The sequence below is a fragment of the Dama dama genome, chromosome 20 (genome assembly GCF_033118175.1).
Source record: "Dama dama isolate Ldn47 chromosome 20, ASM3311817v1, whole genome shotgun sequence".
Lineage (NCBI taxonomy): Eukaryota > Metazoa > Chordata > Mammalia > Artiodactyla > Cervidae > Dama > Dama dama.
Window position 1 is genome coordinate 97,175,918 of NC_083700.1, and position 23,576 is coordinate 97,199,493.

Sequence of the window (23,576 nt, forward strand, 5' to 3'; positions counted from 1 at the left end):
TGAGACAAGTGCTTGGGCCTGGTGCACTGGGAAGACCCAGAGGAATCAGGTGAAGAGGGAGGTGGGAGAGGGGATCGGGATGGGGAATACATGTAACTCCATGGCTGATTCATGTCAATGTATGACAGGACCCACTACAATATTGTAAAGTGGTTCGCCTCCAACTAATAAAAATAAATGAAAAAAAAAAAAAAGAAAGAAACAGTTCTATGTGATTAAAACATGACAGACAAAATAAAAACTTCAATAGAAGAGTGAGAAGAGAAAACCAATGGAATAGCCCTGAAAAGGAACAAAAGTAAAAAGAAATTGATACTGTTCACTATAGGCCAAGGAACATAATAGGACTACTTTTCCTTCTTCAACTAAAGTCAAATAGATTCTTTTTTCATACTCTATTGACTGCTTAAAATCATGCCATGTGTTAATTGCTTCCTATTTAGGCATGACTTCCTTGTATTAATTTTTCCTTTTGAATCTTTTAAGACTTTTCTATGCAAGAGGTAGGGAGACACTATGGCCTTTGGAATGGATTTCAGAAATAGAAAAAAAAAAAAGAAAAAGCAGCAGCCGCAAATTTTGTGAAGTCTGAAGAAATAAACACAGAGCAAAAATCATATTGAAAGGGAATAACCAGTAATAATGGTCAATCAAGAAATATTTAGCAGGTTCATGAGCTAATATTTAGCAGGTTCAGAGATGCCATGAGGAAACAGCAAAGAAAGGAAGACAGCCTTACTCACAAGTGTTCTATAGAAGACTATTACCACAGAAGAAGGTGTCAAGATGCCAAGTTGATACACCCTTAAACACTGACAACACAGTCCCAAAACTCTTAAAAAGAACAAAAAAAAAAACCTAGATACTTACCTGACAAAGAACTGGCCAGGCTTCCTCTTCGTAACTTACAGTCATCCTGACTAAGTTGTCGTTGAAGTTTAGCTTTTCCAGTGGATGAAAATATGTCAGGATTACTAAGCTTCCTGAAGAGCAGGGGACTACGTCCAGTTATCACATCCTTCAAAGGAAGTAAAAAGTAAAACACATAAATCTTTAATGTCTTTTCTGAAAGTATAAGAACTTTAAACATCTCTACAACATTCATTACAGTTAAAAAGTGCCAACATTTCATATTTCCTATTGAACAGCTGAAGCCAGAAACAAATTTCTTAGTGACAACTGTTTCGGTATGCCATGAATGATGTGAGACATTGATTACAAAAGGAAAAATAGGGAATGAGATTTCAAGGTGATACAATAAGGCACTTTGACAGGATACATTATTCCTAACGAGTACATGTCTACTTATGTTTATTTACTTTTCTTTTAGTCACATTACATCGAGTAAAGAAAAGCATATCTCAGTTTTTAAAAAATCATAAATAATAAAATACCTGTCACACAAAGTTACAAATATCCCTAACATTCAATTAATGCTGAAGTAAAACTCAGAACCTTCTTTATATTCTATAATACATATGTCTATAACTCTCCAGGCAAGAATATTGGAGTGGGTAGCCAGGCCCCCCACCCAGGGGATCTTCCTGACCCAGGGATCGAACCCAGGTCTCCCACTTTGCAGGAGGATTCTTCACATCTGAGTCACCAGGGAAGATCTTATGTTTCTATAATAGGAGCTAAATATATGAAAAAGTATAATGGTACAAAGGAGGCAATACAGACAACATGAAGTGCCTTCCCTTTGCCTTTAGTCTAGCCCATCCCACTCCATCCCAATGCCACTTCCTCCTCACCAATAAGCATCATCAAGATGCAGACATTCTAAAGCAAACACCCACCTAATTAGCCGCATTAAATGAGAAAATATTCTTAAAAAAAAAAAAGGCAAATGAAGCCTATCTTTTACATTTCAATGAAGGAAGCTACAGAGGAGGAACAAACAGAGATAAGCAGCACATCAATCTGACCTGGACGGTAAAAAAACAAAATGAGAAGCATAAGGAGAAATAAATGAAATGTACATTACCTGCCATTTGAAAAACAAGACACAAGTAACTGGTACCACAGCAATACTAAAAGCCATAGGGGATAGAAAATAAATGGAGAAACGCCTACCTCCTTGAGAAAAGATTTTTTTAAAAGCCTCTGGTCTCACATACTGTGACAGGTAGGTTCACACATAGGAAAGCACAAATACTGGTTGGTAGTGGCTATCCAGAATATAATTTACAAATTCCCCAGCATAAAAAGAGTGAAGTTGATGAAAAACAGCTGAAGAGAAAGGGGGGAAAGTTGTTTTCTTGGTGGTTGTTGTTTTGTTTTTTGTCACACTGCGCCACTTGTGGGATTTTAGTTCCCTGACCAGGGATAGAACCTGGGCCCTCAGCAGTGAGAGTGCAAAGTCCCAACCACTGAACCACAATGAAAGTCCCAAGGAGAAAGTATTTTTAAAATTGGTAGTAAATGGATAAAAGAATATGGGGGATAGTAAGGCACTGTACCATTACTGGTAGCATTGAAAAAGACCCTGATGCTGGGAAAGACGGAAGGCAAAAGAAGAGGGCAGCAGAGGATAAGAAGGTGGGATAGCATCACCAATTCGACGGACATGAACTTGGGTGAACTCCAGGAGATGGTGAGAGACAGGGAGACCTGGAGTGTGTAGTCCATGGGGTCACAAAGAGTTGGACGCGACTGAGCAACTAAACAACAACCACTGAAGCAATTGATGTGTCCAGGCAACTGCATCAGGAATGAGCAGGAAGAAAGGGGAATTGGAAGGTGAAGTCAATGTAAAAAGAGAAAGCATCAAGGCAGCAGCCTATATTACCACCAAATGGTGTGACAAGGATGAAACAGTACTTATGCATGAAGTAGAAACCATAAAGAAATCAGGGTTTGGGCACTAAAGCTGGTAACCCATCTAAAAGGGCTGGCCATTCACAGAGGCAACACTCCAGCAAGCAGCTGTGGGTGGAGGGAAGTGAGGAGGTCTGACAAGATACCAAGGCGAAGGAATATCCTATATGAAGGCAACATGGAAAGGAAAATACTCCCAAAATAACTTAAAATGAGCTACATGACAGAGCCAGCACTTGGATGCCTGCTTCATTGTATGGATGAACAATTAGTGTTAGGCACAACTGACAACCAATAGGACTAGATCAGCATCAGTTAAAAGAAAGTCATATCCTTTTCAATCTCTCTATTCCCTATCATAACATACCAAAGAAAAGAAGCCAGAGGAGAGGAAAAATGAAAGCAGATTATGCACCTTCTCATTCCAAGTCTCTTCTATCAAAACTTTGCAAAGGGAAGGAACTGTTAATTAAATGGGAAATGAAATTTAACTTTTAAAGCAGGACATCCTTTTAACTTTAGTATATTACTCATTTCAGAAAAGTACATATAACTAAGCATACAACAAAGAATTTTTGCAAGTTAAACATATCCATGTAACCACCATCAAGATTTTTAAAAAAAGAAAAAAAAGAAACATAACCAAGCACTTTCCAGAAAGGCCCTTGTGCTCCCTCTCAGTCACTACACTATCTCCCCAGGATAATTACTATCCAGGCTTCGGACAGAGCCGAGTACATAAATAGATCACTCTTTATGAACTATTCTGTACCTTGCTTCTCTTGCTCAGCTAGCTAGACTGGACTTATTTATTTTTAATTGAAGGATAACTGCTTTACAATATTGTGTTGGTTTCTGCCATACAACAACATGAATCAGCCATAAGTATACATGTCCCCTCCTTCTTGAACCTCCCTCCCACCTCCCAACCCTTCCCACCCTTCTAGGCTGTTAGAGAGCCCTGGTATGAGTTTCCTGGGTCATACAGCAAATTCCCACTGGCTATCTATTGTACATATGTTAGTTAGACTGGACTTTTTAAAACAGTAGAACATTATTGGATTTACTGAAGAATTTATTAAAGACAAGAAAAGGGAATGAAGCAAATAGAACACATAGTCTAAGAGAGAAAGAAAACGGCATGGGAGGAGGAACTTCCTTTCTATAGTATAACTTCCAAACTAACTTACTTCTTGCAATTTTCTAGTTCCCATTTCTAGTCACTTATGAGAGATCCAGCCAAATCACATGGTTTTCAGGTTCAATAGCATATTACTGTACCCTTAAAATAAGCTGCCCCCTTCTGCTTAAACTGGATCAAATTTTTATCTGGTTCCTAGCATTTCTACAATCAAATGATTCTTCAGCAAAATAGGGAGTTAAGGAGGGGAAGGAACCTAGGATGACTTCCAGGATTCTGGCCTGGATAGTATCCCAGAAAATATAGGAAGCGAAATGAGGTTACAAATAAAACACTGTTATGGGAGTATTAACATAACTACAAATTACAGTATTCTTCCAATAACTATTAGGAAACTATAAATGCTTAACATGAATGAAATTAAATAAAGGAGACATGAAAAACTTTCTTCACTACATGAGGGCTTTCTCCTCTGTTATAGGAAGAGTAAACTTCACAGGCCAGAGCTAGAAACACTGGACAAAAATAACAGAAGGAGAAGTAGGTTTAACTGTCGGAAGAACTGTCTTAACAGTGAATAGGCTATGTTAAAAAGGACAAACTCTGCCCCTAGAATACTGAAATAGTAAGGTGAAAGTTGGCCTAAGCTGTGATCCTGAAAATGTGGTCCCCAGACCAGGAACATCAGCATCACCTGTGAACTTGTTAAAGATGCAAATTCTAGAGCCCCACCCCAGATCTACTAAATTGGAAAATCTCAGGTAGGGGACCAGCAATCTGTCTTAACAGGTAAGTCTGAAGCACACTAAAGTTTGAGAACCACCAAACTAAACAAAAACTTTCAGTTTGATTCCACCAACAGACACACATGTTGATCAACTGTGAGAATTGTGTCATAAATTACTTGAAATTGATTTAAAGTACTCAATCAGTATACTCTTAATTAAATGAAAGCAAGTTCCTGGTAAATACTACAATAAAGTCGGTTCACTTATGTTACAACGTTGTTTCTTACGTGAGATTTTTTAAAAGGCAGAATTACAGCTTGCATGCCAGAAATTACACATAATTTGTATTTATCTATTATAGCAACAATGTAACAATAACATACCTCCTATATGACATGTAAATTTCAACTATCAAATAAAAGGTTGAAAATTGCCTGACTACAAAATCTCTACATGCTCCTCCCAACTCTAGAGCTTATTGCTTTCTCTCAAGTCCTCACAGAGTCCTCCCTCTCTTGGTCAGAACTCTCTCAGTCTCCCACAGTACTAAAGCAAATCTCAGGCTAACTTTATACACAAGGCTAGTGTTGTGTTTATACTATATTATGCTTTCAGGATAGGACTTCCTTCCTTGACTTCCCTGTAGCTCAAACAGTAAAGAATCTGCCTGTAATGCAGGAGATCAGGGTTCAATCCCTGGGTCGGGAAGATCTTCTGGAGAAGGGAATGGCAATCCACTCCAGTATTCTTGCCTGGAGAATTCCATGGACAGAGAAGTCTGGTGGGCAACAGTCTGTGGGGTCGCAAAGAGTCGGACACAACTGAGCGACTAACACACACACACAAACACAAGGATAGGATTCGATATAATCAAAGGATTCACAGCTAAAGAACAGAAGTCTACACACTAAAAACTTGTCTATCAGGCTAAAAACCTGGGCTTGCAACACAAGTTGTCTTATCCCATATGAATGGTAATTTAATAGGTGAAGAGAAGTCTGTATACTGTGATAGATTCTTCCTGACCTACCCTGCCAAGAGTCAAACCCAGACGTCACACTAATCAAAGTATATTCTCTTTATCCCTATTAAAACCTTTGCTTGATGTGCATATACAAAAAAAAGTACTTTGACCCATACCTCAGGCATATCAAAGGCAATGTATGAAAAATAATTCTAAATGGATTATGAATCTAACTATAAAATCTAAAAGTATAAAACTTCAAAAAAATACAAGAGTAAAATTTTTATACTTTGAGTTAGGTAGCATTCTTAGATAACCCAACAAAGCATAAGTTGAAAAAAGAACAAATTTATAGACTTCAAATTTAAAAACTACTCTTCCAAAGATACTGTTTAAAAAGTGAAAACAAATCACACAGGAGGAAAAATATTTGCAAAACATATCTAAGAAAGACAGGCATTCAGTAACAAGCCAATAAAAAAAAAAATGAGCAAGAAACCTAATAGACATTTTAGCAAAGAAAAAGCAAATATGGAAAATGAAACCATTCTTAACATCATTCATCATTAGGAAGATAAAAATTAAAATCAAGTGAAAGACAACATAAGCAAAATGATGGAGTAGACAGTTCCCAAGCTAAAATTACCCCAAAGAAACACTGAAAAACAGGCAGAAACTGTCAGAACCACTTTTGTCAGACTCTGGAAAATAGAAGATTTACAACAACCATGAGAACTGAATCAAGAAGTCAACTTAAAAAATGGTAGGAAAGCTTTGTGGCATTTTTTACTCGCCCTCACCCTACTCATTCCTTGATGTGGAGGCAATCTTGAAGACATCAGTTGGGATCCCAGAGTGGGACCCTGGCCCCTGGTGCCAGAAGGACCAGAGTAGACCTTACTTGTAAATTATTACATCTGTTCTAACTTACCTGGGGGCTGCCTGGAGGACTGACACGAGGCACTCCTCTCTATTTCACCTAACTTGGAATCTTCTCAGTGGAAAAGCAGCAAACACTGCTTAAAATCCCGTACGGTGACCCAAACACCCACAGCCACCTGGGCAAAGGATTAACAATGAGACATACAATTGACTGCCTGAGATCTGGGCAGGAAAAGGGAGAGTTTCTTTGGGAAATTAGGGTAATCACAAACACCTGTGTATATAAAGCAACTTAGAAAGCCCAGGGTGAAATGCATGCTCAGGAAACACTGAGATTTTAAGCTTTCATCTCAAGCTGATCCCTGGAGTCAGCACAAGTCTGGCTAAGGGCCGAAGGAGTCAAAAAGTCAATCTGCAAAGACCAGATTGTTGTATGTTTGTAAAACAAACATATTGATTGTATATTTGTTTGTTTGTTTGCTTAGCTCCTGGCAATCCAGAAAATCTTTATCAAAATACAAGCTAAGGAATAGAGACTTCAGTATCACACACAGCAAGAAATACAATTTCTACAAAAAAGGCTGAGAAAACTCACTAGACAAATGAACAACTACAGCCTTCAATAGTCAAAAAATAGCAAACCCTAGGGAAAGGGAAAACACTGTATTCCCAAGTTGCCAATATTCAAATCTCTAATTTTCAACAACAACAATAAAAATTTTAAAAATCACAAGATGTATAAAGTAATAAAATATGGTCCACTCAAAAGAGTGAAAATACATTAGCAGAAAACATCCCTGAGGAAGCCCAGTATCACACTTTGCAGTAAACTTGAAATCTAATGTCTTAATTATGCTCCTATCACCGAAGGAAAACATTTGCAAAGAATTAAAGAAAATCAGGAAAACAATGTATGACCAAAACAAGACTATCGACAAGAAGACAAATTATAAAAGGGAATCAAATAGAAATTCTAGAAAAAGAAAACCAATAAACGAAAAATTCAGTAGGGGGTTCAACGGCAAATTTGAGAAAGCAAAAACATAATCAGCAATCTCGAGGACAAGACAAAGCTATCTAGTCTGAGGAACAAAAAGAAAAAAAGAGAATAAAGTGAAGAGAGCCTAAGAGATGAGGGGTTCATCTTCAAAAAAACCAATATATGCATTAAGGGAATCCCAGAAGAAGAAGAAGAAGGAAATGGCAAGAATACCTGAAGAAATAATTGCCAAAAACTTCCCAAATTTGATGAGAGACATGAGCCTACATGTTCAGAAGCTCAATGAACTTCAAGTAGGTTAAATTCAAACAGAATTTGAGTCAAAACGTATCATTACCAACTGCTAAAGCCAACAACAAACAGAAAATATTCAAAACAGTAAGAAACATGCAATTCATTATGTACAGGGGACCCCCAATCAAAGAGCAAAAAGCAGACATTGTGTGTCTTCTACTGAAAGAACACACTACCACCCAAAATCTTGCCAAAGGAATTGAACCTGAGACTGATTAAGCCTCTCTATCCAGCTGTAACTTGCAGGCAATACAAAGGACATGAAACATTTTGAAATGCACCATAACTATGAATCTAGACTATGGGAAACTACAGGTCAAATGTTCCAAGGTTTTTCAACATACAGACTTTAAAGAAGAGATGAAAGGAAAACGTATAGATTAAAAAAGACAAATACATCTAGTTTTTTTTAAATGGGCAAGACTAAACTGTAATGTCTTAGATGCAAACTTAAAAAGAAACACAAAGAAATGCTCAAGTCAGAATATGCTATGCTATGCTTAGTCACTCAGTTGTGTCCGACTCTTTGTAACCCTGTGGACTGTAGCCCGCCAGGCTCCTCTGTACATGGGGATTCTTCAGGCAAGAATACTGGAGTGGCTTGCCATGCCCTCCTCCAGGGGATCTTCCCAACCCAGGGATTGAACCCAGGTCTCCTGCATTGCAGGCAGATTCTTTACTGTCTGAACTACCAGGGAAGCCCTAAGTCAGAATACTGACTACTTTTGCAGAGAAAGAGGGACTGTGATTGGGAGGGGCACAGCAAGAAGAGTTTCTTGAATGGCTGGTAAAATTCTGCTTGATTAATAGTGTTCATTTTATAATTCACTAAATTATCCTTCTGTTTTTTACTGCTTTTCTGTACTTGTTATATTTGACAATAAACAAGTTAAATAGTAAAAAAGAAAAAAAAGGAGGAGGAAAGAAAGAAAATTCATTAAACCAGTGGTCCGCTACAAAAGGAATATTTTGCTACACACACAGTTACAGTAGTGACAAAGAACAAACACAATAAAAAACATAGAAACAAACATTTAGTGAGCTCCAATACAAACTAGGCAATTTATAACCATAAGAACAACACAGTTAAATAGACATTGCTATCCCCATTTCAAATTCAAACCTACTAAGCTATTAAGAGAATTCAAACCTAAAGTATATTTGTCTCCCCGTATCTCACTGTTTGCGGAACCCAGGGTAGGCAAGGCACAAGTGGGGAAGCTGAAAGAAAACTCAAGGAACTGCAGACATGTTTATTCTCTCCGGGCTAGCGCAGCAGCCGTAAGGCAGACACACTGTATTCTCTTGTGGTTGGCCCAGCAGATGCAGACATAATGCAGCCTCAAGGGCTTTTCAGGTGGAGCTTATATATGTTTAGGTGGCCTGTGGCCAAGGGGGTACGTCGTGAAGTGCATATGCAGTGATATAAGTGACCTCAGCTGTTACATAATCATGTATTTACAAAACGTGGGGCGAGAGCAAGAGGCCGTGGGTCGAGAGACTCTCATCACTGCTATCTTGGCTAATTTGCTCTTTCCCTACAATATTTCTTCACCATATTCTATTTTTAAATGACAATAAAAAAAATACTCAACATCAATAAGAAAAATGAAAAGAAACAGTTTATGAGAAAAACAAAGTTCACAACTAAGGAAGTCACAGAAAACAAAACTTCCAAGTAAATACTAAATCTGTGAAGAGATTCTCAACCTTGCTAATAATCAGGAAAATGTATTTAAAGCACTGAGCTGCCACCTAAATCTAGAAAATTAACAAAAAGTGATAACAAGAGTTGTCAAGGACACAGCAAAACATCAGAGGTCAAAGCATATACAGGTACAAACACTGAAAAAAGCAACCTGGCAACGATATCCTGTAAGAGAAACTCCTGCACATGTGCACAAGGAGGTAAGTACAAGAATATTTCCTTTAGCCCTGGAAAATGGAAATCACCTAATGGTCCATTATTACAACAAAATGTTTGCTGTGCTGTGCTTAGTCACTCAGTCGTATCCGACTCTTTGTGAACCCATGGACTGTAGCCTGCCAGGCTCCTCTGTCCATGGGGGTTCTCTAGGTGAGCATACTGGAGTGGGTTGCCACACGCCCTCCTTAAGGGGATCTTCCCAACCCAGTGATAAAACCCAGATCTCCCACATTGCAGAGAGATTCTTTACCATCTGAGCCACCAGGGAAGTCCAATTTTTTCAAAAAAGTTTACATATTACAAATTAGTCTTTCAAAAGAATGCTATATAGCAGTTTAAAATTGATGAAATTAATCTAAATGTGTTAAGATAACATAGATAAAGGTAAGTAAACTTCAGCTGGTAGGCCATGTCCTACCCACAGTCTGCTTATGTCTACCCAGGGAGCTAAAAGAAATTTTTACATTTGTAAATAGTTGGAAAACAAATCAATAGAACAAGATTTTGTAAAATAGTATTCTCAATATGACAAATATGGAAATTATATAAAATTCTAATTTCAATGTCTCTATATAAAGTCTATTGAAATATAGATAAGTTCATTCATTGGCATATTATCTTAGGGATGCTATCATGCTACAACAGTATAGTTGAGTATGTAGTTGTGAAACAAACAGTATGACAAAGCCTAAAATATTTATTATATTGCCCTTAACAGAAAATGTGTGCTGATCTGTGACATATAATTCTCAAAAACAATGCTGAGTGGAACAAGGTTAGAAAGCAAAAGTATACATATAATAAATAATTTATATAAAATTAAAAAACAAGTATTCCTACATCTATATTACCCCTGTTTTGCTGAAACATAGGCAGAGAAGTTATGTGGCTTATTAATCTCCCAACAAACTGAAGGTTAAAGGATTTGTACCTCTCCTACCAGGTTCACCCTTAAGAAGGGTGAACATTACATTAAAATTGGTATACAACTAAAACAATATCACAGAATTTAAAAATGTGGTTTCCTTGGTCCATATTTGCTATTAAATACATCCTAAAGCCTAGGGAGACTACAACACATTCTAAACCAGTTACTTAGAAAGAAATTCATAGAAGTTTCCCTAAGGGCTTCCCTGGTAGCTCAGGTTGTAAAGAATCCACCTGCAGGAGACCCCGGTTTGATTCTAGGTCGGGAAGATCCCCTGGAGAAGGGCTAGGCTACCCCTCTGGTATTCTTACCTCGAGAATCCCCAGAGACAGAGGAGCCTGGTGGGCTAAAAGGGAAAATATACAAATTAAAGCCGCTTTTTCAAGCTGAACAAAATAAAAGGACAGTTCAATAATGCCAACAAATCAAAGGTTAAGACATACCTTTTTCTATTTCTTTCTGAAACCAGATAAGAACACTGAAAAATATGAACCCTATATTCACACATTCTATGCATGTATCCTAAAAATATAATAATTAACCATTATTGAGCACTCATTGGTATTAGGCTTTGTAGTAAGTGTTTAACTTATGGATTAACTTATTAAATCCTAACAATGAAATTGGCAATGAAATTATCTCCACTACATACACATGGGGTGATTAAGGCTTAAAGAATTTAAGTAACTTGTATCAGGTCACAGAGTTGGACTCTAAAGTCAAACAATGACTTAATCACTATACATTCACTCAAGAAGTATTTCTTTAGTATCTCCAATATACATGTCTAGAAACTGGAGATACAGCAGTAAGGAAAAACCAATTCAAATTCATATCCTCATTAAGCATATATTCTAATGTGTGAGAACGAGAATAAATATGTGACAGTCACAGGTGAATAAAGGACATAATAAAAAGAGGGGACGGAAGTGACTAAGAGTGCTACTTCAAAATAGCTGGTCAGAGGGGATCGGGATGGGGAACACATGTAAATCCATGGCTGATTCATGTCAATGTATGGCAAAAACAACTACAATATTGTAAAGTAATTAGCCTCCAACTAATAAAAATAAATGGAAAAAAAAATAGCTGGTCAAGGAAGGCCTCTGAGGAGGTGATATCTGAACAGAGACCTAAATGAAATAAGGAAGCCAGTCATATAAACATATCCAGAGAGAGAACACCTCAGGTAGAGAAAACTACCAAGTATCAGTTCAGTTCAGTTCAGTTCAGTTGCTCAGTCGTGTCCGACTCTTTGTGACCCCATGAATCACAGCACGCCAGGCCTCCCTGTCCATCACCAACTCCCGGAGTCTACCCAAACTCATGTCCATCGAGTCAGTGATGCCATCCAGCCATCTCATCCTCTGTCATTCCCTTCTCCTCCTGCCCCCAATCCCTCCTAGCATTAGGGTCTTTTCCAACGAGTGAACTCTTTGCATGAGGTGGTCAAAGTACTGGAGTTTCGGCTTCAGCATCAGTCCTTCCAATGAACAGCCAGGACTGATCTCCTTTAGTATGGACTGGTTGGATCTCCTTGCAGTCCAAGGGACTCTCAAGAGTCTTCTCCAACACCACAGTTCAAAAGCATCAATTCTTCGGCACTCAGCTTTCTTCACAGTCCAACTCTCACATCCATACATGACCACTGGAAAAACCATAGCCTTGACTAGGCGGACCTTTGTTGGCAAAGTAATGTCTCTGCTTTTTAATATGCTATATAGGTTGGTCATAACGTTCCTACCAAGTATAGAATTTCTCAAATAATTTTTAAAATGTCCTCAGGCAGGAGCATGCTTAATATATCTGGAGACCATCAAGGCAGCCACTGTGACTACAGCACAGTAACAAGAGGAAGAGAAGGAAATGAGGTTTGAGAAGGCCTAGAGGCAGATCACATAGGCACTTATAATAGGACAAAGCAAGCACCTTCAACTTTGATTAACTGTGATGGAAAGCCACTTTTGACTAGAGAAGGTGACAAATTTTGACTTTAGCTTTTACAGGATGATACTGCTCTTGCTGTGTGCAAATTATCATTATCATAGTTGGGGGGAGGGTAGAAGAATAGAATCAGGAAGACAGGTTAGGAGACTTTTATAGTAACCCAGATGGAAGATGAAAGAGGCTAAAATTAGACTAGTGATGGAGCTAGTGGGGAAAAGTCTTATGCAGTTTGAATACTGCACCAACCAGAACTGATGGGCTGAATGTGGAATATGAGGTTTAGAAAAGAATCAAAAACAACTTCCATATTTTGCTTTGAGTGAATGATTTTGTTGTTTAGTCGCTCAGTCGTGTCCGACTCTTTGCGACCCCATGGACTGCAGCATGCCAGGCTTCCCTGTCCATCACCATCTCCCAGAGTTTGCTCAAGCTCGTGTCCATTGAGTTGACGATGTCATCCAACCATCTTACCCTCTGGTCACCCCTCCTCCTCCTGCCCTCAATCTTTCCCAGCATCATGGTCTTGTCCAGTGAGTCAGTTCTTCACATCAGGTGGCCAAAGTAATGGAGCTTCAGCTTCAGCATCAGTCCTTCCAGTGAATATTCAGGACTGATTTCCTTTCAGATGGACTGGTTTGATCTCTTGCAGTCCAACAGTCTCTCAAGAGTCTTCTCCAACACCACAGTTAGGAAGTATCAATTCTTCAGCACTCAGCCTTCTTTATGACCCAACTCTCACATCTGTTCATGACTACTGGAAAAACCATAGCTTTGAGTATATGTACCTTTGTCAGCAAAGTGTTGTATCTGCTTTTTAATACTCTGTCTAGGTTTGTCATAGCTTGAATGATAGTGCTGTTTATCAACATTGGAAAGACTGAGGGAGAAGCAGAATAGGAAATAAAAAGAGGGTTCAACTTTGGACACATTAAGTTTGAAAGGTCTATTAGCTACCCAAATAGAAATGTTACACTCACAACTGAAAAAAGGAGTTAGAGCTCAGAGGAAAGTCAAGACAAGAGGGGGAAAGGTGGGAATCAACAGCATACAGATGAAATGCAAAGTAATACAATCTAATGAGATTACAGCAGGAGAGAGAACAGATTGTAGAAGCAGATTAAATACTAAGCTCTCTGAAGCACTGGTGAGACTGAAAGAAAACCAAGACAGCATGGTCCCAGGAGCCAAATGATGGAATGATCAACCAAGTCAAAAGCAACAGGTTGAGTGAGATGAAGACTGAAAACTGGCCACTGGATTTGACCAGTGATGACCCTGACATAAGTGCTGCAGTGGAATTAGGAGACTAAAGCCTGATTTGACTGGAATGGGTTCAAAAAAGAGTAAGAGCAGAAGAAATGAAAGATAGAGATAATTCTTTCAAGTGGTTTTGTTCTAAAGAAAAGCACTCTCTTATTCACAGACAATTATTTCATATCCCTTGCTCGTTTGCCTGAATAATTGCAAGAGTCTCTTGAATGGTCTCTCTACTTCCACATACCCATTCAGTCAGTGCTCCTTAGAGTAGTCAAACAGATGGGATTAAAATGAATGTCAGATTACGTGATTCCTCTGCTCAAAATTCTCCAATGGCTTTTCATCTCATTCAGCACAAAAGTCAAAAACCTTACCCTGTAAGACACTTACCCATCTGAACCTCTCCACAATTCAGCCCTCCTCTCCCCATCTTTCCCCTTTGACCTCACCTACTACTCTTCCTCTTACTCACTCTACTCTAGCCATACTTGGGCTCCTTGGTGTTCCTCAAACAAAATTTTAGAGCTAAAGGTATGCTTCCAGCCTAAAGAGCTTTCTACCTCTACCAAGTATATGCTTCCCTCAGAATTGAAATGCCTGTTTCTTACATCCTTCAGGTCTTTACTCAAACATCTCATTCCAAAGAGATGTCTTTCATGATAATGCTATTTAAAGCCATAACATCTCCCATCACTCTATATCCCCCTTTTCTGCTTTATTTTCTTCATAGTATTTATCACCCTATAGCACACTACATATTTTACTTATTTCTTTTATTATCTGATACAAGTGTACCATAGACAGAGTTGGTTTAATCACAGTTGGGATTTTCTCAAGTATGACAGGTATGACAGAAGGTACTGAAGGTACACACATAGGAATAATTATGATAGCCCATGCAATATTTAGTTGGACAAGGATGAAAGTAGAGGCATGAGGTGACCAACAATGAAAAGATGATTTAGGAAAAACAAAAATCAACAGACCAGAGGTTACAAAGAGTTTGAACAATTTTTGGAGATGAATGAATGCGAGCTACAGAAACAGAACATGATGTGAAGGTCAGAGTGTGGTAAGCTCTAAACTAAGATTTTAGAAGTGGAACTATTACTGGTAAGGATGAAATATGCCCAATGAACATGGAAGCAGAAAGTTCAGGTTGATATCAATTTTTCTCATCAATTATTTACTGTATTTCCACTTTATATAGGGTCTTCACTGGTGGCTCAGCTGGTAAAGAATCTGCCTGCAATGTGGGAGACCTGGGTTCAATCCCTGGGTTGGGAAGATCCCCTGGAGAAGTAAATGGCTATCCACTCCAGTATTCTGGCCTGGAGAATTCCATGGACTGTATAGTCCATGGGGTCGCAAAGAGTCAGACACAATTGAGTGACTTTCACTTTTACATCACCACTGTATATATGGCTATAGTGCAGAGAAAAAAGTTTGGGGAGTTGACAATGAGGTACAACATTGAAACAAAAAGGTGGTCAACTACGTTGGACTAACAGTGCATCATGTTTAAGTCCTGACTCCCGGGGACACCTAGTCTCTGCTCTCCCCTGAGGACTTTTTCCTCCACCCCCAGGGCTAGCCCTTGACCCAATAACCTGGTTTTCAAACCTCTTTGGAACCCCAAGTACATATATAAGAGAAGAAAAACAACCAATACCTGCTGATAAAAAAGATAATTACCAAGGTACCCTGGGGGTTTTACCAAAAAGTACAAAGTTAGATAGCAAATTTAGCATAGAACCATATAGTAGCTAAGACCAGCAATGAAAGAGGCATAATGATTGCAGTATGAAGCTGCCTCTAACAGTCCTAAACATAGGTCACCATCAGTAACTGGGGTGGAAAAAGCTTTTAGGCTGATCTTAGGTTAAGAGGCTGGAGGCAATGGCACCCCACTCCAGTACTCTTGCCTGGAAAATCCCAGGGACAGGGGAGTCTGGTGGGGTGCCATCTATGGGGTTGCAGAAGCGACTTAGGAGCAGCAGCAGCAGGCTAAGAGGCATCCAGTAAAACAAAAATGGGAAAAATCTGTAAGCAGATGTATCCTATGCTCATCAGGGAAAACTGTCCAACCTGCTTCAACCATCCCAGGCTCTCTGCTCCCAGGACCTTTGATGAAATCAAATCTTCCAAAGGTAATAGGTCTTCAGGGCTGGCCCTGACTTAGATTACTTCGGGACAAGATGGGAGGAAAGAGTTAACCAACACTGTATTGAAAACTCATTGTCACTGCAGAGGTCAGACTGGAGTAGGTGCGTGCTAAGTCGCTTCAGTCGTGTCCAGCTCTTTGCGATCCTAAGGACAGTAGCTTCCCAGGTTCCCCTGTCCTCGGGATTCTCTAAGCAAGAATACTGAATACTAGAATGGGTTGCCATGCCCTCCTCAAGGAGATCTTCCTGACCAGGGGCCAAACCCGAGTCTCTTATGTCTCCTTCATTGGCAAGCAAGTTCTTTATCACTAGCATCCCAATGGCTCAAATGATAAAGGATCCACCTGCAATGCAGGAGACTCAGATTCGATCTCTGGGTCAGGAAGATCCCCTGGAGAAGGGAATGGTCACCCACTCCAGTATTCTTGCCTGGAGAACTGCAAGAACAGAGGAGCCTAGCGGGCTATAGTCCATGGGGTCACAAAGAGTTGGACATGACTGAGCAATTAAGCACACACCTTCCATTGAAAACTTAGTGTGAGTACCTACTCAATCGCGTCTGATATAGCCTGTAAGGCTCCTCTGTCAATGGAATTTCCCAGGCAAGAATACTGGAGTGAGTTGCCATTTCCTTCTCAGGGATCTTCCCAACCCAGGGATCGAACCAGCATCTTGAGCACTGGCAGGCAGATTGTTTATTACTGTGCCACCTGTAAAGCCCCTGGGAAAACTCAGAAAAATTCTCAAATGCCCATGTCTTAATCACCATGTCCTACACTGTATCCTCCACACAGCTGCCAGAGTAACCCAGGTTAAAAAACAAGTAAGACCATCATACTCCCCTACTTTACTTTTTAAATAGTAGTAAAGATCTTCTACTATCCAGGCTCTTTTAGGCTCTAAACTCATCATTTATGCCTCCAAGTTCAAATTCCAACAATACCAAACAACTACAATTCCCTAAAAATATATGCAGTTTTCCCTCTGTGTGTTTTCTGCCCTGTGCTTTTGGGCCTCCCTGATAGCTCAGTTGGTAAAGAATTTGTCTGCAATGCAGAAGACCCCAGTTCGATCCCTGGTTTGGGAAGATCCACTGGAGAAGGGACAGGCTATCCACTCCAGTATTCCTGGGCTTCCCTGGTGGCTCAGCTGGTAAAGAATCTGCCTGCAATGCAGGAGACCTGGATTTGATCCCTGGGTTTGGAAAATCCCCCAGAGAAAGGAAAGGCTACACACTCCAGTATTCTGGCCTGGAGAATTCCATGGACTATACAGTATATAGTCCATGAGGTCGCAAAGAGTCGGACACGACTGAGCAACTTTCACTTCACTTTGACTATACAATAACATTACAGTGCCGAATGATGATTTTCATGAAAAAAATTTTGAAAATTCCTTAATGCTGCTAAGAGAATTCTAGAAAGTAAAATTGAACTCCATCTTCCTCCATCTTCAAAAATGTCTCATTTTCTCTACTTACCTATTTCTCTCTTACTACCATTATTACTCAACTCACCCAAATTCAAAATATTTTAATCATTTCCTGTTCATTCATTCAGTTAGTAAATAATTATTGTGCCTATTGTGACAAAGGCCCTGATTACGTATTATGGTATATAAAATGATGATATAGTTCCCACCCTCTATAATTTACAACTTAAAAGCAGATATGAAATAATATAAAATGAATACAGAAGGACAGAAGTGCTATTTATGACAGCCCAATCAGAGAAAAGCAACTTCACAGAACAGTTTCTGTGGCATGAGTTAGGCCTGGACGCTTGAGTAGAATTTCAATGGGCAAAGACTAGAAAGTTTTTCAAATAGATAACTAATTAAAATAAAAATATGAAAGTGCCTAAGGAGGAAACAAATATTTACTGAGTGCCCATTATGTACCAGTTAAAACACTAAAGGCTGGTACAGTGATGATTAAGACAGCCTCTGAGGAGTTTTTCTCTGATGAGAGACTGACAACCAATTAGGATATTGCTCAGGATACGTTTCAAGTGCCAGCACACATACATGTTTCTAGTAAGTATTCAGACTAATAACTATGTTTCAAATATCATACTAGGCCCTAGGTGTATACAATAGTAAATGAAAGAGTCTGGGCCTCAAAGAACTTGCTAACAAGAGAGATCAGCTATTTCAATAATGTGTGCTACAATGGATACAAAGCAAAGTATTGGGAACCAAGAGAAGGGGCCTCTAACTGATTCTAATAAAAAGTGATGTTTCAAGTAGACCTTGAATGCCAAGGTCTTCAAACTTTATTCTATGATATTAAAAAGCTAATGAAAGTTTCTGAAGATAAAGCAATGAATTGATCATTTAAAAATACTTATTTGCAACTCAGACAGGCAAGGAGTTCCAATCATCTTTATTAGAATACAGAATAAATTAGAGGCTAAAAGGCTAAAAGCAGAGTAAATGCAGTTAAGATATTACAACAACCAAGACAAAAGTTTATAAATGGTGTAAATTAAGGTGATGACAGTGAGCACAAAAATTTGAAAGAGATCATGAAGACCGATCAGCAGAATCTGGAGAAGGGGGTCAAGGGAGAGCAAAAAGACAAAGACCACGGATATAATTTCAAGTTTGAGGACCACAGAAAGGAAAGACACAGGGAGAAGCACATTTCAAAAGAGAATAATGGAATCTATCAATATTTCAATGATACAGTAAGCCACTAATCCAGAGTTCCAAGTTCTGCATCCTGTTCAGAAATTATTCCTAAATACCAGCATGGTATAACATATAACAGCATTATTCCATGTCAGGAGAAATGAAGAACAAAGTCATTTCTGAAAGGTAGATACCTTGGTGATCAGCTAGGTTTTTACTCCCTGAATAAATGGAATAATCCATCCCACCTCATAACACACAAAATTTAAATTTTTTAAGTTTTCAACAAATAATTTCAAGGACACTATCAAATTATGAAAACCACAAATGTTAAGATCACAAATGCTGAGAGTCTAAGGTGGAAATGTTAAGGCTAGAAATGGAAATATAGAACTAAGAAAAGAGGTCAGGCCTGGAGACTACAAGGAGGCTCTGTGACACAATGTCATGAACAAAAAGAACTACAGACCCTTTGGCTCAGTCGGTAAAGAATCTGCCTGCAAAGAGAAGAACTGGGTTCGATTCTAGGGTTGGGAAGATCCCTTGGAGGAGGGCATAGCAACTCACTCCAGTATTCTTGCCTGGAGAATCCCCATGTACAAAACAGTCAGACACAACTGAACGACCAAGCACAGCACATAGGCCCTACTCCGTATCCTAAGTACTTGCCATGAATAGGGTAAGCCTGTTAAAAAACAAAACACAATTAAGAAAAAAAACCCGTGGACTTCCCTGGTGGTCCAGTGGTTAAGAATCCACTTGCTAATGCAAGAGGCATGGATTCAATCCGTGGTCAGGGAAAATTCCACATGCCAAGGGGCAACTAAGCCAGTGTGCCACAACTACTGAGCCTGCACTCGCAACTACTGAGCCTTCACGTCACAACTAATGAAGCCCACATGCTCTAGAGCCCAAAAGCTGCAACTACTAAGCCCATGTACCCTGGAGCCTGTGCTCTGCAACAAGATAAACCACCGCAAGGAGAAGCCCATGCTCAGCAACTAGAGAGTAATCCCCACTCCCAGCAACTGGAGAAAAGCCTGAGCAGCAACAAAGACCCAGCACAACCAAAAGTGAATAAATAAATAAATAAAATTTTAAAAACAAAGAATAAAAGAAAAAAGCCGGGAATTCTCTGTTGGTTCGGTGGTTAGGACTCAGTGCTTTCACACGCAGGGGCCTGGGTTCCCCGGTTGGGAAACTAAGGTCCTGTAAGTTTCAGCACGACCAGAAAAAATAAAAAGAAAAAAGCTGAGGACAGAGAGGAAACACATCCTCAAGGAACATACTGGGGACAGCGACAGAAAACAGAAAAAGACACCCAAGAAGCAGTCAGAGAAACAGGAGTAGAAAAGACATTATGCAAAAGAGAAGAAAACATCAAAAAAACACATGGTCAAGAGTGACCAATAGTTCACAGAGGTCAGAGAAGAGGGAGGTTATCAGATTTAGTCATTTTAAGGTCCCCAGGACTGCTGCAAATCTTTCTGTCTAATTCTTTCACAATGAAAACTTTTCACAAATAGCCACATATTATTTTTCAACTTAAAAAAAGGAAGTTTTAGCATCTATCATGGAACATTTACACAAGGGAAAACTATACAGCAGTGAAAAAGAACAAGCTTTTTCTAAAAGAACATAGATGAATCTTACAGACATAGCTGAATGAAAGAGTACAGTCATAAAAGAGTTAAGCTGAATGATTTAATTTATATGAAGTTCAGAAGAGGCAACACTAATCCATGGTGATAGAGGCTGGGTGAGTGGTTACCTCTAGAGATGGGTAATACCTGGGAGAAAACACAAAGGCACATTCTAGGGTACTGGAAATGTTTTACATCTTTATCTGAGGAGTGGTCACATAGGTGTATTCATTCTGTAAAAATTCATGGGCTCCAGGTTGGATGCATGAGACAAGTGCTTGGGCCTGGTGCACTGGGAAGACCCAGAGGGATCGGGTAGAGAGGGAGGTGGGAGGGGGGATTGGGATGGGGAATACATGTAAATCCATAGCTGATTCATGTCAATGTATGACAAAAACCACTACAATATTGTAAAGTAATTAGCCTCCAACTAATAAAAATAAATGAAAAAAAAAATTCATGGGCTCAATGAACCTTTGATTTGCACTCTGTAGTCACATCACAATTAAAAAGTAAATAAACAAACATACAAGTTACTGATGACCTTGAAGACATCAGTTTGGGTAAAAACCAAATATATGAGGACTGTATATAAGGTGAAGAAGCTGAGAGAGTGAACTGTTGTTCAGTCACGCAGTTGTGTCCAACTCTTTGCAACCCCATGGACTGCAGCACGCCAGGCTTCTCTATCCTTCACCATCTCCTGGAGCTTTCTCAGACTCCTGAATATAAACTCATTTTTCAAGAAGGTTGCTGGTTAGCAAAAATGAGATTACAAAGTAGCTTAAGTAGGTTACAAAACTCAGGGAAATCCTGTTGTCTTGCTTTTATTTGCGGTATAATACAACAAGGGCCTACAGAAGCTAAGAGGGAATGAAATAAAAAACATAGAGAAATTAGCCTGGAAGAGGATAAGTACTTCCTTCTTTGAGATTTAAAAGGATGAGTGAACACAGAAATCCTGAGATAAAGGGGAAGAAATCAAGTAACCTTGAACTCTTCAGTGAAGCACTGGATAAGGTAAATTGGACCAGGTAAACTGACTAAGGAAAGGATCTGGGTTTTAAGTACATTTTAAAATGTTTCGAATAGGAACTGCAGAGAATATAAAAGACAAGGTTGAGACAGAAAATTACAGTAAGAGGACAATCCTCAGCTGCATGAAAGTAAGGGCAAAGATAGCAATGGCACAGTCTACTCAGCACTGGGTGGAGAATACAAGATAAAAAACCAACAGTGGGGGAAAGTCCAAGTGCTAACATGTGCATCACTGAAACTATATATAATAATGATGTCTATGGAAAATACTTATTTAACATACGGGAAAGGTCTCCTGTTAGGCAGGAGACCTAACAGGACCCTTCAAATCTCCAAAGATGAAGTCAGTAGGATCTTGAATAGTATGTGCAAAAGGGAAGCTGTCACTGGAGTCCATTACTACAGTACATTTTTCTGTAAATCCCACAAGATCAAGGACCATGCAGTACTCACTGAACTTCCTACAGCTACTAATGACAACTTCTCCCTGATAAAACTGACCTTTATCCCCTACTTCTAAATAACCCACACTTGATTAATAAATTAATATATAAACACATCCTGTCCATTCAGAAACTCCACGAACTTTTTGCATTTCTTTCTGTTTTTTCACTAAGATATTTTCAGTGGTAAACTCCTATAAGGCAGAGACTAAATCTATGAATTCTCTGCTCACAGTACTGCCTTGGGATTGCACACATGCATCCCCAAAGCCCATGTTTTAAAAAGTGCTTTCTCGTGAAATGGATCATTACTGGAGAGAACTTTAACAATGACTAGAAACATATTCCAACAAGACTATAACGATGGCCAAACTAGAGAATGCTTAGGAATGACATCTTTTTCACAACTGTCAAGGCAACCTCAAGAAAATAAGATAACATTTACTATATCAACTGACTCTCCCTACCTTACACTTTTTGCCCCTCTGGATAATTCCTCCATACCCCTTTAGTAAGCCTATTCTTTGCACTTCATTTACTCCCAGCCCACATTCCGGAGTCCGCTCTTCTCCTCCAGAACCCTTTACCTCAAACGCCCATAGGACCATTTTTCATCCCTACTCTCTCATCTTCCATTTCTCCACTCCGCATTTTTCTGCCTCTCCAGACCTCCCATTCCTCCTGCCCAACTTCAATTCAGTCCCCACCCCTTCAACTCCCCCAGCCCAAATCTTCCCGCCCGAGATAGCCCTCCCCCATCAGTCCCACTCAGGCTCCCCCTCCCCATCCTTTCCCTCCGAGACCCCGGCGAGCCCTACCTGCTCCCGGACTTCAGGCCCCGCGGGCCCGGTCCGCTCCTCCAGTCGCTGCCTCCCGGGCGGCGCTCGCCGGCGCGGGGGCAGGGGCAGGGGCTGGGACTGGGGCAGCTCCGCCGCCCGCTGAGCCCCATCGTCCCGGCCGGCTGCCGGCGGCAGCGGCGGCGGCGGCGGCGGCTGCGGTCGATCGCGGCAGCGGCTCCGCTTCATATCTGCGGCTGGGCCCTGCGGGCGTCAGCGCCGCGACTGTCCCGGCCCCGCACCGCCCCGGGCCGCAGCGCTGCCGCGCCAACCACCTCCCGCGGCCACCATGGCCCGGCGGGCACCCGAAGCCACCGACCCCAGCCCGCAGCTCCTCCGCGCTTTCTGGGGCCTCAAGGGCCGCGGCCTCCTCGGCGCTCCTTACGCAGGCGGCAGCATCGCCGCAGCCTCGTCCTGTCCCACCCGGCACACGCTCGGCTGGTCACCCGCCGCCGCCGCCGGCTCCACGGCAGCCGCCCGCCCGCCTGCCTCTGGCCGGGCCCCGCCCCTCCTTTCCCCTCGCGCGCGCGCACCGGGAGCCCGCCGGCCACCTCCGGCCGCGCGCCGTCTCCCGCGCACGCGCCAGCGAACGGTCGCGAGAGACCCGCCCTTGGCCCCACCGCGTGGTGTGTGAGGGAGGGGGGTGGAGAGCGGAAGGGGGCGGGGCCCTGACGCGCCTGTGGTTGCAGCGGACGGTTCATTGATTCTTTCATTCGTCCATTCATGAAATTGTGTGCCAGGCCAAGCTAAGTGGTGCGGATCTAAAATGAATTAGAACTGATCAACGTCCTCAAGGAAGTAGGTGGAGAAGGACCGGGAGCAGCAAGAAGATAAAGGAGACAACTAGTGAACAGAACACGAATGCGTGCCTTTTTGTTAAGCACCTTCCAACCAACTGTCATCTGATCGTCACATCACACTTTGAAGGCAGG

At 40.6% G+C, this 23,576-nt stretch overlaps 1 protein-coding gene across 4 annotated transcripts in view; it reads right to left on the bottom strand.

The window, feature by feature from the left end:
• MAST2 (microtubule associated serine/threonine kinase 2) overlaps positions 1-22,833 on the bottom strand; it is a 203,055-nt gene extending 180,222 nt beyond the window's left edge. For 3 of the 4 annotated variants that reach the window (XM_061122025.1, XM_061122024.1, XM_061122023.1), the window contains exons 1-2: positions 22,627-22,833; positions 871-1,018 (exon numbers count right to left, since the gene is read on the bottom strand). In XM_061122025.1, the coding sequence (XP_060978008.1) occupies positions 871-1,018; positions 22,627-22,833 (355 nt within the window). Of the gene's footprint in view, positions 1-870; positions 1,019-22,626 lie in introns of those variants that run through there. The other variant, XM_061122026.1, reaches the window with a different exon arrangement.
• Positions 22,834-23,576: the final 743 nt, after the last annotated feature.